The sequence below is a fragment of the Eptatretus burgeri genome, chromosome 14, assembly GCF_056783735.1.
Source record: "Eptatretus burgeri isolate ZD-2024b chromosome 14, Ebu_testis_v1, whole genome shotgun sequence".
In the NCBI taxonomy this organism is placed as follows: Eukaryota; Metazoa; Chordata; class Myxini; order Myxiniformes; family Myxinidae; genus Eptatretus; species Eptatretus burgeri.
Window position 1 is genome coordinate 51,872,995 of NC_140974.1, and position 15,000 is coordinate 51,887,994.

The following is a 15,000-nucleotide window of genomic DNA, read 5'->3' on the forward strand; positions in this document are numbered from 1 at the left end:
CACCACCGAACGAGCTCCTCCTCGTGACTACGAGAAGGTTTCGCTTTCACTGCTCTCCGGCTTGCCGAATGAGGTTGACTTTGCCCTCAATGTATGCCTGTTGCTGTCGGCCGAGCCGCGCCGTCTGCTACGGCTCGACAGAGACCCTCGCCTCCTCCCATTGCTACTTGCGCATGCAGGGATTTTTGATGAAGGTGATGGATGGGGAAGGGAGGGTGGTATGTCAGGTGCTTCTTAGGTTTTGTGAGAAGTTGTTGCACCAGGAATTCATTGCTGTTTGCTGCTTTGGTTTGCTACTTCATGCTTTCCATACTCTGTCTCTCTCTCTCTCTCTCTCTCTCTCTCTCTCTCTCTCTCTCTCTCTCTCTCTCTCTCTCTCTCTCTCTCTCTCTCTCCTTGTGGTCATTGTTTTTTTTAAATTTAACCCTTTCAGGTCCTGGCAGCTTGCAGAGTATCTATGAGACAGAATGGAGAACGAGGAATGGACGGGATTTCATCAAGGCACGTGCACCAGTCTTCTTCACCGTGTCTGAAAGATAGCAGTGCTTACCCTGGAGTGTTAAATCCACTTACTAGTTAAAATCCATAATCAATGTTCCTCCCTTCTTGGCCAGATGTATGTAACATATGATGTTGAACGATGGTGTAATCGCTCTGTTTAGTTGGTCACGTGATTCATTGTTAGGACTGCAAGGGACGGTTGTGCAGCAACCGCTATGCATGCATGTCTGCAGTTCTGGCACCAGTTGATTGAGGACGGTGAGATACAGGAGCTAATCACTGACTACGCCGCATCACCACTAGGTGATTTTTGCCATCCTTTCTGTAACCTTTTCCATCTGGTCTGTTACCTCTACTGACTCGAGCTGCTTATCAGTATAAGCCCTTGTGATGCATATTTTCTTGGCACAGACCATTTCCATCATGCTTCTCCCACATAATTTGTCCTCACTTTTCGAATCTTCTTTCTTTTTCATTCTGTGGGCTCCATTAGTCTCCTAAACTTGTTTTCCCCTTCTCCCTACTCCTATAAATTCTTCACTTTGTTAGTTTTCTTCATTCCTTCTCCTTCCACCTATGTCAATCTTCTCTCATCCCATCTTTTTGCATCCACATTTTTATCCTGACCTATCTTCTCCTTGACTTGGTGTCTCATTCTTCTTCTCTCCCCAGTTTCTTTTCCCGCTTCCTCAAGGGGAAGCAGCTGCTGTGTGAAGAGCTGTTTATTCCGCCAGGCTCGTGGTCTTGGTCTGGAGGACCGGGAAGCACAACGAGTTGAGCAGATCTCAGGGATTCTGCGCAACTTGTCCTTTCAGGTCGATCTTCTGCTTCATTTCCCCCAATCCCTCCCCTTATTCACCACCCTTTCTCCCTTTACCAATCACATCACAACCTTTGTTTTTCATTCTTATCATTGGTGAGCAAAAGTGTAATTTTACGTAATGCTCATGACTGATTCACACACAATTGCTGAGGGATGTACAGCTAACTACATGTTGTGCAGGTGGGAAATGCCAGGCTGCTGGCTTCTCATCGTGGCTGCCTCCGCTTCCTGCTGCTCTCTGCACACTGTGTGCATTCAGGCCTACAACAGATGGGTCTGGACACCCTTGGGAATATCTCTCCAGAGGTGAGAAAACTTGAAAGAAAAGTCAAATATTCCTGTCACTGAATCCTTGCAACTATTAATGTCATTGCTGCAGGAAGTACTGTCTTCTTGCAATTGTGCAGAAAACATTTGTTTGTTTGTTTTTACTCTTGACCCTTTCTTTTCTTTGACTTTTTTTTTTCCATGTGATTTTTATATGGATATCTATCTATCTATATATCCCTCGTTTTGTTATTCAAACCCCAAGCTTCAACTAGACCCAATCGACTTCAGGAGCACGCAGCTCATATGCCACATGATCATGCGCTGTCTCACCTCCGATGATCGCTTTCATCGCCTGCGTGGTATGTCTCACGATCTCCAGCTCTGATTTTATTCCCATCTCTGTTGCTGTTGTTTTTCTGAAGAGTTCGTTTCGTGAACTTATTTTTTGTTATTCTAGCTTGCTCGGTGATGAGACGGAGAAAATAAAAACAAGCATATGGGTATTCGCTACAATTGTGAGAACCAGAGTGCGGAAAACGTGAAATCTTCAACTGAGCCCAAAAAGGAGCACTATTGGGCAATGATGAGAATGGTTGCCAGGGCCTGGTGGTCTATTGCAGGCCTATTTTGCTCCACATCCCCATCCCTGGTATCTGAATGCACATAGCCTATGTTCATACCCGATGAAGGCCACTCAGAGGCTGAAAAGTTGGACTTTCTGAGACTTTGTCTTTGTTGACAAAACCTTGACTTATTTGTGCTCTTGCCTCCTCTGTTCTGCGATTCCTGCAATTTCTGGTGCATATAGATTCTCGCTGCTCTAAACTGTTCTCATAACAATCATATTTGGCTTGCCCACCCCATTCTGATGTACCAAACTCTGTTATAGAGCAGTGGAGCTGCCGAAGAAGTTTATTGGCAAGGGCTATACTGGGTTGTTTGCCATTGCCTTCCCAGCCGTGGTAGGGGCAGGAATTTAGAATGTTTTCTCCAACTTTTCGGCGACAGCTTGCCTACTCTTCACAAAGGACGCCGTGGGATCTTTAACGTCCACCAACTAATGCCAGCAGATGCGATGCTTAGTTTAACATCTATCCAAGGGAAATCGCACACATTGATGAATCACCCTGCCAGTGAAACACCGGGGTGACAGTTTGTAGCTGGATCGGGATTTAAACCCAGGCTAGACAGCAAAGTGAGTGTACATACCTCTAAGGCCATCTTGCCAGCCATGTGTGTGTATGTTGCAAAAGATCATTTTTCGAGATATCTGCAGAAAATATGCTCTAAATCAACGCCATATATACTATATATATATATATATACTATATATATATATATATATATATATATATATTATATATATATATATATATATATATATATATATATATATATATATATATATATATATATATATATATATATATTATATATATATACTATATATATATATATATATATATATATATATATATATATATATATTATATATATATATACTATATATATATATATATACTATATATATATATATATACTATATATATATATATATATGTATATATATACTATATATATATATATATATATATATATATATATATATATATATATATATATATATATATATATATATATGATAGCGTGTGCAAAGCTCTCCAGTTGTGAGCAAATGTGTTGGGAGTTAGGAAAAACGTGCACATGAAAAATTGAGCTTTAAAGATAAGACTGGTTTGTCAAATGCACCGCAAACTCACCTTGGCAAAGGACATTTATCATGCAGATATCTCTGAAACTTTACCCACTTATAGATGGTACATTGCCCCAAGTCTCTGCCGAATTTCATTGGAAAAGCTTAATGTCAATTATGCTAATTAGGTTAATTAATTTCCACAATGCATTTGGACTTGGGTGTGGATTTTTTTTTTTGTCAGTTTTTAGTCATTTATAAAAAAAAACTCATTTTTACTGAAATATTATTCATTTATATTTTAATTACTGCAGGTGATATCACTGGTTCTCGTTTGTGTGCGCTGTAATGGGGAACCAATTTTCATGTCAGAGTGCAGATTGTGGCTTTGGCCATCACAGAATTGGTCCTTATTTCTGCTCAATAGTGCCGTGCATATTGCAATTCACTTGGACGATTTTGCAAGTGAACCCTCGTAGGCGCAACCGAAGAATGCTTTGAAAATGTTGTGCACCATGTGACCGCTGATTGCGAATCAGCAGTCATTATTATCCCCAAACTTTTAGGAAAAAACAGAACAGGGATATTGTAATCAGCTGTGTCTGTCCGTCTGTCCATCATGGTGTCTCCTAAACGGTTGTGAGGAAATTTGCCAAACTTGCTAGTCATGATCACTGCGTGTAATAATATTTGGCCCTGCCCCTTGGGGCACTGGAGCGGGGTCAAAAGGTCAAATACCAAAAATGCAATTATGGACAAATTTTTTAATTGAAACTTTGTACATGCAATCAAAGGACGCATGAAATATGGAGCTTTTGGGTGGATTTGAACCCCGGTTCATGCCCCATGGGGGGGGGGGGGAATTGGGGTCACACAGGTCAAAACAGAAGTTAAAAAAAAGTACTCTAAATTTAATATTGGGTCATTCCTGGTGGAACTTTTTGCCATCTTTCAATTTTGGTTTAGGTGGGAAGCGTGTGAATTTGTGATGGCATGCCATAGATTTCGCTCTAGTTCAGAAATGTTGATGTCTCAAGCAAGAAGTTCATTTTGCTCATGGTATCCCTTACTGTTGTTTGGTTAGCCACTTTATGATTATTCGTCAAACTGCCTTAACAGTAAGTCTAATGATAGTAACGTTGCCACGATACATGACATGCACGTGCCGAACCTTGTGAATCCTAGCCAAGAATGATCATGGGTTCCTTATTGGCAAACCGTCCAGGACCTCTTGAAAATTATGCTCAAACCAGTGTCGGTGAAGATGTATAGCAATAAAACCTGCAGAGACAAAGTACTCCTTACCTATCCAAAAAAAATGCAAAAATCTAAAAATGATCACTTGAGACCATGTCGCCTTTTTACCAACACTGAAAAATCACTTGATGAGACTTCTAACTCATTTCATGATGACACGTCTCATATTTGTGAAAATACAATAACTGACTGACAGTTTGGGGGAAAACCTTAATGCGTAGTCTGTGTCCTTTTGCTTTGTCAGGAGGATGGTCTCAATTGGTATTGTGCTTACGTCTGAGCTGTCAACCCCTTTTTTTGTGTGCTTTATCCCTGCCAGATGTCATACAGACCTGGAATGCTGCTATGTTGTTGGCAGCAGGGAGTGATCCATTGAGGAAAACGTCCTTTGGAGGGGATGTTGAAACGGTTGTCCCATCTGCAATAATGTAGACATAAGATATCCCATGATATGTTTCAAGATGAAAGTTTTGGGGTTTTAGCTGGTACCATGAGTGATTAAGTTCAAAAGTAATGTGGAATGTGTTGAGCTACTATAGTCACAACAACCTGAAATACTTTGCACCTAAATTTGGAATTTCACTTTGCTTTGCAACATTTGAAATCTTCCTTTGGAAAAGTTATTGATGAGTATTTAAAATCTCTAAAGATTTAATGCAGTCACTGATTGCACCTTCTGTTTCCTTCTAGGCTTGGAAGTACTTGGTGGGTTGTGTACTGTAGAAGAGAATGGAGAAATGGTGCGGGAGTGTGTTGAACCAGAGGCTTATGATGAGCTTGCACGTCTCCTTGTATTGCAAGATCCATTGCTTCTCCAGGCCTTACTCGACACGCTCTATCAACTCTCTGAGCTGGGAGAGCCTCCATGCACGCGTATTGCCCATTCTCCCCACTCTATTGGTGAGAATTTTTGGCGAGGGGTTGGGAAGCAGCGAGTCACCCTACATTGTGTCACCCAATTTCATCAAATAGTTTCCCTCACGATTATGTCATCTTGTTTTTCCACCCAGATTGCTTAGTCCACCTTGCTACGCTGGATGTCCAGTCTTTTGGGCCTGAAGCCCTTGCTGGGGTTCGGGTTGTTGAACAAGCAGCTCCTGCTGTCCTTGCAGACCACCGAGCTCCTGAAGCTCACACAGCAGCTGTACCAAATCCTCATCTGCCGACTCCACCATCTGATGCTGATGGAGAGACGTTTGCTTGCCAATGGTAATGGGGCCGTTGTGGGGGAAAAAAGTTGAAGTCTGATGGTCACGAGAATGACTTAGGTCTTTGGGGGAATGGGGGTGGGGGCACATGTGTGTGTATATATATATATATATGTATATATATTGTTTTTCTTTTCATTTTTCTCCAATTATCATGACAACAGGTTGGGTACCACTTTTGAGACATCTGCGGAAGGTTCCATGTCTCGTGCGGATGTGTATTCTGAGTATCTATCTGCCTGCAGTAGGCACGCCCGCTCTTCCATTCTCACTGCCACTGCACTTGGGCGTTGCCTCAGGTATGGTTTAGCACCTGGTCTCCAGGAATAGATAGGCATATCTGGAGGCATTATTGCCTCAAGTACCTATGAGAAATGTAAAACCAGCAACTGCATACACGTGATAGAGTTTTGATTATTAAGTAAACCTTCAGAATTTGTCATGACGCTCAAAAGTACTTGCTCATCCTGTTTCCATTTTTTGGAAGGACTGTGTTCCCGAGCATGGCCTATCGGCGGAATGATGATCCTACAACTCCCGGCTATGGTTCCTTCCTCATTGTTGGTGTTCGGCGCAAGGCGTCCAAGCCCACTTCAGCACCCCAATCTCTGCAACCACCTCCAGGCTATCCTCTTGGCTCAAAAGGAGCAGTTGTCCTAAGGCATCCCACAGCTGTGTCTCCAAGGTCAGATGCTGGACCAGGTAAGAACTTGTTTCCATTGTTTTGTTGTGTAGCACTTGGCTTATTGTTGGTCTGTTTCTTTTCAAAAATCTTAAAAAAAAAAATTTGGAAAGATTTTGTTTCGAATTTCAGGCTCACAAAACCTTTTTTTTCCTATGTGCGTTTAGGTATACTTTCCTCTTCTGCCACTTCAGTTCAGCCTCAGCGCCTGCCTGCTCCTGGAGAGACCCTGTGCCCCCCTCCTGCAAACTCTGTCTGCCAATCTAGTATGGTGGTTCACATTTCTACTGCAACAGCAGCAAAAGTGACTGGATCTCGGGCAGTTGTGACCGGAGAGGCAGTTACACGGCCGACTGCTAACTTCACCACAATTGCACCCAAACCGACCGTTCCCTCTCCAGCTGCTTCGCCTTGCCCTGCCTTTGTGCTTGTTGGACAACACGGGACTAGCCAGGCTGTGCCATCGAACACAGGTTCTGCATCAACGACGACAGTTGCAGCAGTTCAACATCCTGGCTTACAGCAGTTGGTACTCACAACACCAGGAAGCCGGCCAGCGGCACCACAGCCATCACCTGGCGTAGCTGCACTGGGTCATATGCTCTCACTACGTCGGCCAACCTTAAGTGGTACGAGTTCACAACCAGGTGTTATACAGTCTGCACCCCCGCCAGTCTCCACAGCAGAAAGCTCAAATCTCGTAAAGCAGCTTCTCCTTCCGCGACGAGCTCCAGTAATTCCAAGCAATAAGGTTTTGCTGACTGTAGGATCAGTAGGACCGCAGACACGGCCTTCCAGCCCTCAGCTTGTCTACCAGGTAGCACAACCTGGACTTTCATCTATTGTAGTCACTCAGGGTGCTGCAGTGTTGGGACAGGGGACATCAGGTCCAGGACTGGTTCTCGGACAACATGGAAGCTCTCCACAGACAGGGCAGGTGGTAATGGCTCAGTCAGGTTCTCCTAACATTGTCATGGGCCAAGGAGGTGTTGCTCCAACTCAGCCATTACTGGTAGGACAGGCCGCAAGGGGGCAGGGGTTTGTGCTAGGCCAAACCCAAGGACAACCCCAGCACTTGTTCTTTGGCCAGCAGGCATCACCTGGCATTGTGGTCAGTCAAGGATGCATGACTTCAACAAAGCCCTTATTAGTCAGCCAGCAGAGGCCTGGTCATGGTTTGGTGTTGGGTCAGGCAAGTTCAGGACACGGGCAGCAAATGCTTGTCGGCCAGGCTAGCCAGGGCCTTGTGGTTGGGCAAGGCTTGGTGGTGAGTGGTGTAACATCTGGTGCAGGCTTTGTCTTAGGTCAGCAGGGTACAGCACAGGGTTTACACTTGCTGCCTGGCAAGCAACCAACAGCAACCTTGAGCCAGCATATGGCAGTTGGGCAGACAGGCTCAGACACCAGCCAAGGATTGATGCTGGGACAAGCAGGAACAACACAAAGTCTTGTCCTGGGACATAACACAACATCCAGTAACCAACATGTGGTGCTGGGTCAGGCAGGACCTGGTCAGAGCCTGGTTTTAGGTCAGCCTGGGGTCGGGACAACACAGGGCTTGGTGTTGGGTCATACTGGAGTTGGAACTGGAGCTGGTCAGGGTTTGTTGTTGGGACAAAATGCATCATCTGGAAGTCAACACCAAACAGTCGGGCAGGTTGTGACAACACAGGGTGTTGTGATGACAGGGCAAGTTGGGGCTGGGCCTCAAGTGCTGGCAAGTCCTGTGGCGAGGCCAGGTCTTCCTTGCTCGGGAATGCAGGCTGGTTCTGCTGGGTCCTTTGTACTCGGCCCCATGCTTTCTACTGGAGGACAAGCTGGTAGGCCTGGCACAGCTGGCCTTCCAGTGTCTTTGGTTCCTAGACCATTACTTGGTGGAGGTAGTTCTCAAGGCACTGGAGCAGTTACCATCGCTGTAGCAGGTCTTCCGGTCTCTCATGATCTTCCCCAGGTAAGAATTATGGGCTTATTACATTTTTGTTGATGCTTTTATTTTATATTATTTCCTATTATACGTTGTTTTTATTTGCTTATCTTCTGTCTTCATTTATCTACCTTGCCATTAAATTTTATGCTGACTTGCCACCAGAGCTCCCAGCCAGCCACAGCAAATGGAGAGAGGATTCCCAACGGGATGACTGTGCCAGCGGTCACCCAACTTCCCGTGATTAACCAGAGCTGTGAGACTGGGAGGCCGTTGGTCCTCAATGGTGACTGTGATATAAACACTCGTGATGGATCACATGCAGTCAAAGTTGGTGTTATTACGGTAGGCCGCTCTGGGAAACACCTTGGGAATGGAGAACTGGTGGATCCAAATGAAATGTCACCACGGTCAATTTCTCGACCACTTTCGCCACAACCTCCATCACCTCATAAGCCAACACAAGGATCAGAATTGGTAAATGGTCCAATGTCTGCAACTCAAAATGGAACGGTTGGCCATCAAACTATGGGAATTGGAGGAAGTGGAGCGAGACCACTCAAGAGGCCGCATGATGGTACTCCTCCAACCCCAGAGCCTCCTTATGCCGCGGTAGTACCAAACAAAGTTGGGGCCTTGCTGGTACCCATGCTTGCACCGCCTGCACCACCCCCTGCAGTTTCCTCACCGGCCTTACCAAGCCAACACCAGGCAACGGTCTCTGCTTCTTCCTCTCAGTTTCCCTCTTTTTATCTGGGTGCCACCTCACCTGCAATGTCAACCCAGCACCAAGTCTCTGTTGCTGCCTGTCCATCTCCCTCCATCTCTCTGGCGTCAGGTGTCACCTCACCCAAATTACCCGTCCAGCGCCAGGTGTCAGTCTCTGTTTCTCTGTCACAAAATATCACCACAACCACTTTGCCAATCCCACACCATTCCACAACCTCGACTGATCCATCATCTTCGACCGATTCGGCTTTGAGTGTAACTTCACCCATACTACCCATCCATCGGCAGATCTTAGTTTCTGCTTCTCAGTCTCCAGTTGTGACCACTACTGCCTTGCCTACTGTACACCAGACCTCGGTCTCTATTTGTTCATCTCCTCTCACTTTGGCTCCAGGTTCCACCTCATCTGCATTGCCCTTCCAGAAACAAGCTTCTTCGGTTTCTGCTTCTCTGCCTCCGGTTGCCATCTCACCTGCATCGTTCGACCAACGTCAGAACTCGGTTTCTGCCTCCGTAGATACAGGCAGCTCCTTATCATTGTTACCCAGCCAGCAGCAGGCCCCGATATCTGCATCCCCATGCCCATCTCCTGCCAACTCACTTGCCACACAAGACCCCAGCCACAGTTTCATGTGCTTATGGAAGGGATGCAGAAGGTTAGTTCAGTATGTCTTTCTTTATGTTCATGCAATTTCCTCGATGTGTTTTCATTATTGTTCTGGAAATTGGAAATGAGGACAGGCTTTTCAAACTTTTATAAATAACACGGTAATTCAACAGTGTGAGGTTGGTAATGTCTCTTTCATCCATATATTGCGATGTTGAAGGCACATCGGATGTTTTCGTGTTGCACTTTTGTTTATACCGGTACCGGATAAAATGATTGTGTATCCAAGTCATAACATGGAAACTGATTCTGCACAAGAGTGCCATCAGAAAGTATTCACACCCTTTGACTTTTTCACATTTTGTTGTGTTACTGCATGATTTTAAAATGGATTAAATGTTTTGTTTTTTTTGTCACCGATCTACACCAAATACCCTATCATAATGACAAACTGAAAACATGTTTTTAGAAATTATTACAAATTAATTAAAAATGAAAAGTTGAAATGTCTTGCATCATTAAGAATTCACCCCCCTGAGACAGTACTTGTTGAAACGCCTTTGGCAGCGATTACAGCTTTGAGTCTTCTTATCAACTTTGGTATGTCTGTATCAAATGCGGTATGTCTGTATCAACTTTGCACATCTGGATTTGGGGATTTTCTCCCATTCTTCCTGGCAGATTTGCTTAAGCTCTGTCAAGTTGGATGGGGAGTGTCGGTGAACAGCAATCTTCAAGTCTTTCCACAGATTCTCAATGGGATTCAAGTCTGGGCTTTGGCTGGGCCACTCAAGGACTTTCACGTTCTTGTTCTGAAGCCATTCCAGTGTTGCTTTGACTATGTTTAGGGCCATTGTCCTGTTGGAACGTAAATCTTTCCTGCAGTCTAAGGTCTTTTGCACTCTGAAGCAGGTTCTCCTCAAGGATTTGCCTGTATTTGGCTCTATTAATTGTTCCCTCTATCCTTACAAGTCTCCCAGTCTACAAGTCAACCGCTGAAAAGCATCCCTATAGCATGATGCAGCCACCACCATGCTTCACAGAAGGGATGGTGTTAGATGGGTGATGAGGTGTCATCAGTTTTTGCCAGACGTAGCACTTTGCATTCAGGCAAAAGAGTTTCATTTTTGTCTCATCAGACCACAGAATCATTTGCCTCATTCTCTCAGTCTTTCATGTACCTTTTGCAGACTCCAGGTGTGCTGTCATTTGCTTTTTTATCAGGAGTAATTTCCATCTGGCCACTCTCCTATAAAGCTTAGATTTGTGAAGGGCTGCAGAGATTGTTGTCCCTTTGGCAGGTTCTCCCATCTCAGCCAAGGAACTCTGTAGTTCAGCTAGAGTGGTCATTACGTTCTTGGTCACCTCCCTGACCAAGGTCCTTCTTTGCCCGGTTGCTCAGTTTGGTCGGATGGCAAGCTCCCAGAAGAGTCTGGGTAGTTCCACATTCAGTCCGTTTCCTAATGATGGAGCTCACTGTGCTCTTGGGAACTTTAAACCCTCTAGAAATTGTTTTATACCCTTCCCCAGATCTGTCTCCTCACAATTCTATCTCTGAGTTCTCTGGACAGTTCGTTGGACTATATTGTAGAGTTTCTGCTGTACATGCACTGTCAACTGTGGGGACCTCATATGGAAAGGTGTGTTTCTAAATCATGTCCAATCAATTGAATTGGCCACAGGTGGACTCCAATGAAGTTGTAGAGACATGGCAAGGACGATCGAAGGAAATTGGATGCACCTGAGCTCAATTTGGAGTGTCATACCAAAGGGGTTGAATACTTATTTATGCACTAAATTTCAGCTTTTTATTTCTAATTAATTTGTGAACATTTCTAAAAACATGTTTTCACTTTGTCTTTTATCGGGTATTTTGTGCAGATCGATGACAAAAAAATTAAAATTTAATCCAGGCTGTAACGCAACTAAATGTGACAAAAGTCGAGGGGTTTGAAGACTCTCTGAAGGCACTGTACAAACACAGATGGTTTGTTACCTTGAAGGCGCATTGTACACGTACCACTGCACGTTTGTACGTGCGAAACGGATTGCATTCCATGTGAATATTTTTGCCTTCAGTGAATCTCATCCCATTTTGGTTCGATACATCTCTTTGAAATCGTGCAAACTTTAAATGCCAATTGCAGAAGAAAATTGTGGATGTTCCGGCTGCTGCAACTAGAGTACACACTTGAGTCTTGTGCACCCTGTTAATTGGCTTGCATTAGTAATTAACATGATTTATGTGCCTTGTCCTCCATGAACCTGAAACGTTGCAGATAATTGCACAAACTGCACTTAGGGCAGATCACACAACAGACGTACTATCCATTCAATGTAATTGAATTGACGCACCAAATGCACGATGACGCGACGACAAATGCAGTTTGTATCTTGTTCATTGTTCTGTAAATTGTTGTCGTCTCCATGCAAGCTTTACTTTTTATCACCTTGTGATTACATTTTTACCTCCTAGAGCCAATCTGTACAGGATTTCAGAAAACGTGCAAAGTTGTACACTGTTGCTCGATGACCGCATCTCTGCCTTTGAGCTTTCCGCTTCAAAATTGATTACAGAGGAAATTGTTTTATGGCAAAAGAGATTACTGTTGAGGCGCAACACGCATTGCATCAATGAGCATGCTTTTTTGATGCTCGAGGAGGCCATTTGACCCATCAAGCATGTGCTACATCAATACCGCATTGATTTACCTGAAAACCAATGTACCGTACTCTTTGTTACAGTCTTGGTTCTGTTGAAGTGGTTTCTTGGCCTGAGGTCATGCTCTGCTGTCTTGGCTAGATAAAGCAGGGATTTGGAATTTATTCATTGTGCTGGCGATAGCTCGCCGACTCTTCATGAAGGACACTGTGGAATTGCACCAAGTAATGTCGGCAGACGAGACGCTCAGTTTAACGTCCATCTGAGGGACGTCACACACATTAAGCATCACCCTGCCTGCGAAACACCAGGATGGCAGTTTATAGCTGGATCAGGATTTAACCCAGGCTAGCGGCTTTGAGGCGAGTGCGTGTACTTCTCGAGCCATCCTGTCAGCACATGTAATAATTGAATGTATCAGTGAATCAACTAAAATTATTTTGGGAAAGGGGGTGGAGGAGCAGGGATGAGACCAGTGGGGTCAGAACAGACATCACAATCACAACACCGGTATCCGATCATCGATCCGTACCTCAGATACCCGACCATTCCTGCCAATATCCCTGTACCTATCAACACAAATTTAACTAGAAGGGCACTCGGTAGAGCGCATACCTTCACCCTGTAATGCTTGATCCACAAGAACGTGTCGGGCTCAATACATTTTTGAGATATTGTGCTACATATAGTTTTTGTCCTGATTTCTCAATGATGAAGAATCACTTAAAAATAATCAGATCTGGATCCGGATCTTCACCAAAATCGAATCAATTTGGCATGGTCACACCCCCAACCTGTCCACTAAGTTTCATCCGAATCCATCCACAACTTTTTGAGATATCCTGCTATATATTAGTTTAGCCCTATCTCTCAATGGTGAAGAATCACTTAAACAATTCTAGTAGTCGGATCCGGATCTGGATCAGGATCTTCACCAAAATCTAATCGGTTCGTCCTAGTCACGCACCCAACCTGTCCACCAAGTTTCATCCAAATCCGTCCACAACTTTTTAAGATATCCTGAACACAGACACACAGACAGACAGACAGAGAGGGGGTGAAAACATCACCTGCTTCACCTTCGGTGGCAGAGGTAAATATATTTCCTGTTTCTGATGCCATGACCTTTCCAAGGAGTTTATTCTGTGCACTCTCTGAGTTTAACTACTCTCTGAGTGGAAGATGGAAAACTGCCTTACTACCATCCTAACTCTCTTCGTTAGTCTCAGGCTGTGGCTCCCGATCCTGTCACTGGCTATTCTGCTGAAAAGCTGTTCTGTATTTATTTTGTTTATATCTTTCATTTTCTTAAACATCTCGATCAGATCCTCTTGTAACCGCCTCCTTTCTAATGTACTCCCATTGGATCTGTTGCTTCGCTGACGGGAGTTGGACAACACGTTTTATATTTGTTACAGTGCAGTGATACAGTTTATTGACAGTCAATATTTGCAGTTTTTATTTTAAATTCCAGACACATTTTGTTTCCTGCTAACAAGCCAGCATTAACTTTGGTAATACAGACACTTATTTGCAAAAGAAAAACCAATATAATTAATTTGTTTCATGTACTTAAGGGTCAGACGTTACATCTTTTTTTTATTTTTTTTTATTTTTTAATTTTCCAAGTTGCCGAATGCAGTTGTCATTGAGTCATGATCAATACACCGCCGTAAAGACCTAGCCTAGCGCTAGACATAATGACATCTTACTAAAGCGCCATCTTACTAAATCCGTCACCATGATGCCGAGCGTCTGGCATTCAGCACCGCCTACCGACATCAGATAGTCAGATAGTGTCAGATATATGGGTTATGGTGTTCAACTGCCATCAGCGAAGTGACGGAACGGGTTGAGTGCTGGATGCTGCGATGACGTGCACGTCTGTAGAGGCCGAGTCTAGCGGTAGACGTTAATGCCATAATGACATCCCAGCAAAAATAGTGTGATGCACACAGGGACGGACGGAGAAATCCGACTACTTTTAATATATAGGTAAAGTGCTGTCTCCTTCAACCACTCCTGATAGCCGAATCTAGCTAGGCCTGGAATAAATCTCGTTGCTCTACAGTCTACAGTCTACACTGATACACGAAGCCACATTACTGTTGCTGTTTGTTTACGGGTGATTTGATTTTTCATGGATTTATACTTTGCAAACACGTTCCTTTACACCACTTCCTACTGTATGTGTACAATACTGATGGCCCTCTATATATGATGTGCATGATTGGGAGGAGGGTTGTTGGGGTTGGGGGGGGGCCTGGGGGGAAGGGTTGTGGAAGGTGTGAGGATGATGAGGGAAGGAAAAAGAAAAGACATTGGGATAGGAGGGTAGTCGAAAAAGGGGTTAAGCTGTAGTCGATTTGATGCCCGAATATGTGCATGGCTCAAGTCGATGAGATAGGCAGGATGGAGGCTTTTGTAATTTTGCCATCTGGATATATCTGCACCATTTGAGTGCTGAGCCTTTTGAGGATGGTTGGACACTGGTTTATCACTCAAAGCACACTGTTGGCACAGACTGCGAGCTTTTTCACCTCCAGCAGGTGTCCATGTTTGTGGTGTCATCCACGATAACACACAAACATTTTTTCCCTTCCCCTAGAGCAGTATATTATGTTTCCTTTTGTGTGTCTGGGCA

General features: G+C 44.2%; 1 protein-coding gene across 4 annotated transcripts in view; it reads left to right on the forward strand.

Moving 5' to 3' along the window:
• ARID2 (AT-rich interaction domain 2) overlaps positions 1-15,000 on the forward strand; it is a 97,853-nt gene that overhangs the window by 2,761 nt on the left and 80,092 nt on the right. For all 4 annotated transcript variants that reach the window (XM_085855760.1, XM_085855758.1, XM_085855759.1 and 1 more), the window contains 12 exons: positions 1-194; positions 434-501; positions 735-804; positions 1,174-1,316; positions 1,505-1,630; positions 1,857-1,953; positions 5,235-5,444; positions 5,555-5,753; positions 5,917-6,051; positions 6,240-6,454; positions 6,602-8,385; positions 8,524-9,743. The exon at positions 1-194 is cut by the window's left edge and continues 25 nt beyond it. In XM_085855760.1, coding sequence (XP_085711886.1) covers positions 1-194; positions 434-501; positions 735-804; positions 1,174-1,316; positions 1,505-1,630; positions 1,857-1,953; positions 5,235-5,444; positions 5,555-5,753; positions 5,917-6,051; positions 6,240-6,454; positions 6,602-8,385; positions 8,524-9,743 — 4,461 coding nt within the window. The remainder of the gene's footprint in view (positions 195-433; positions 502-734; positions 805-1,173; positions 1,317-1,504; positions 1,631-1,856; positions 1,954-5,234; positions 5,445-5,554; positions 5,754-5,916; positions 6,052-6,239; positions 6,455-6,601; positions 8,386-8,523; positions 9,744-15,000) is intronic.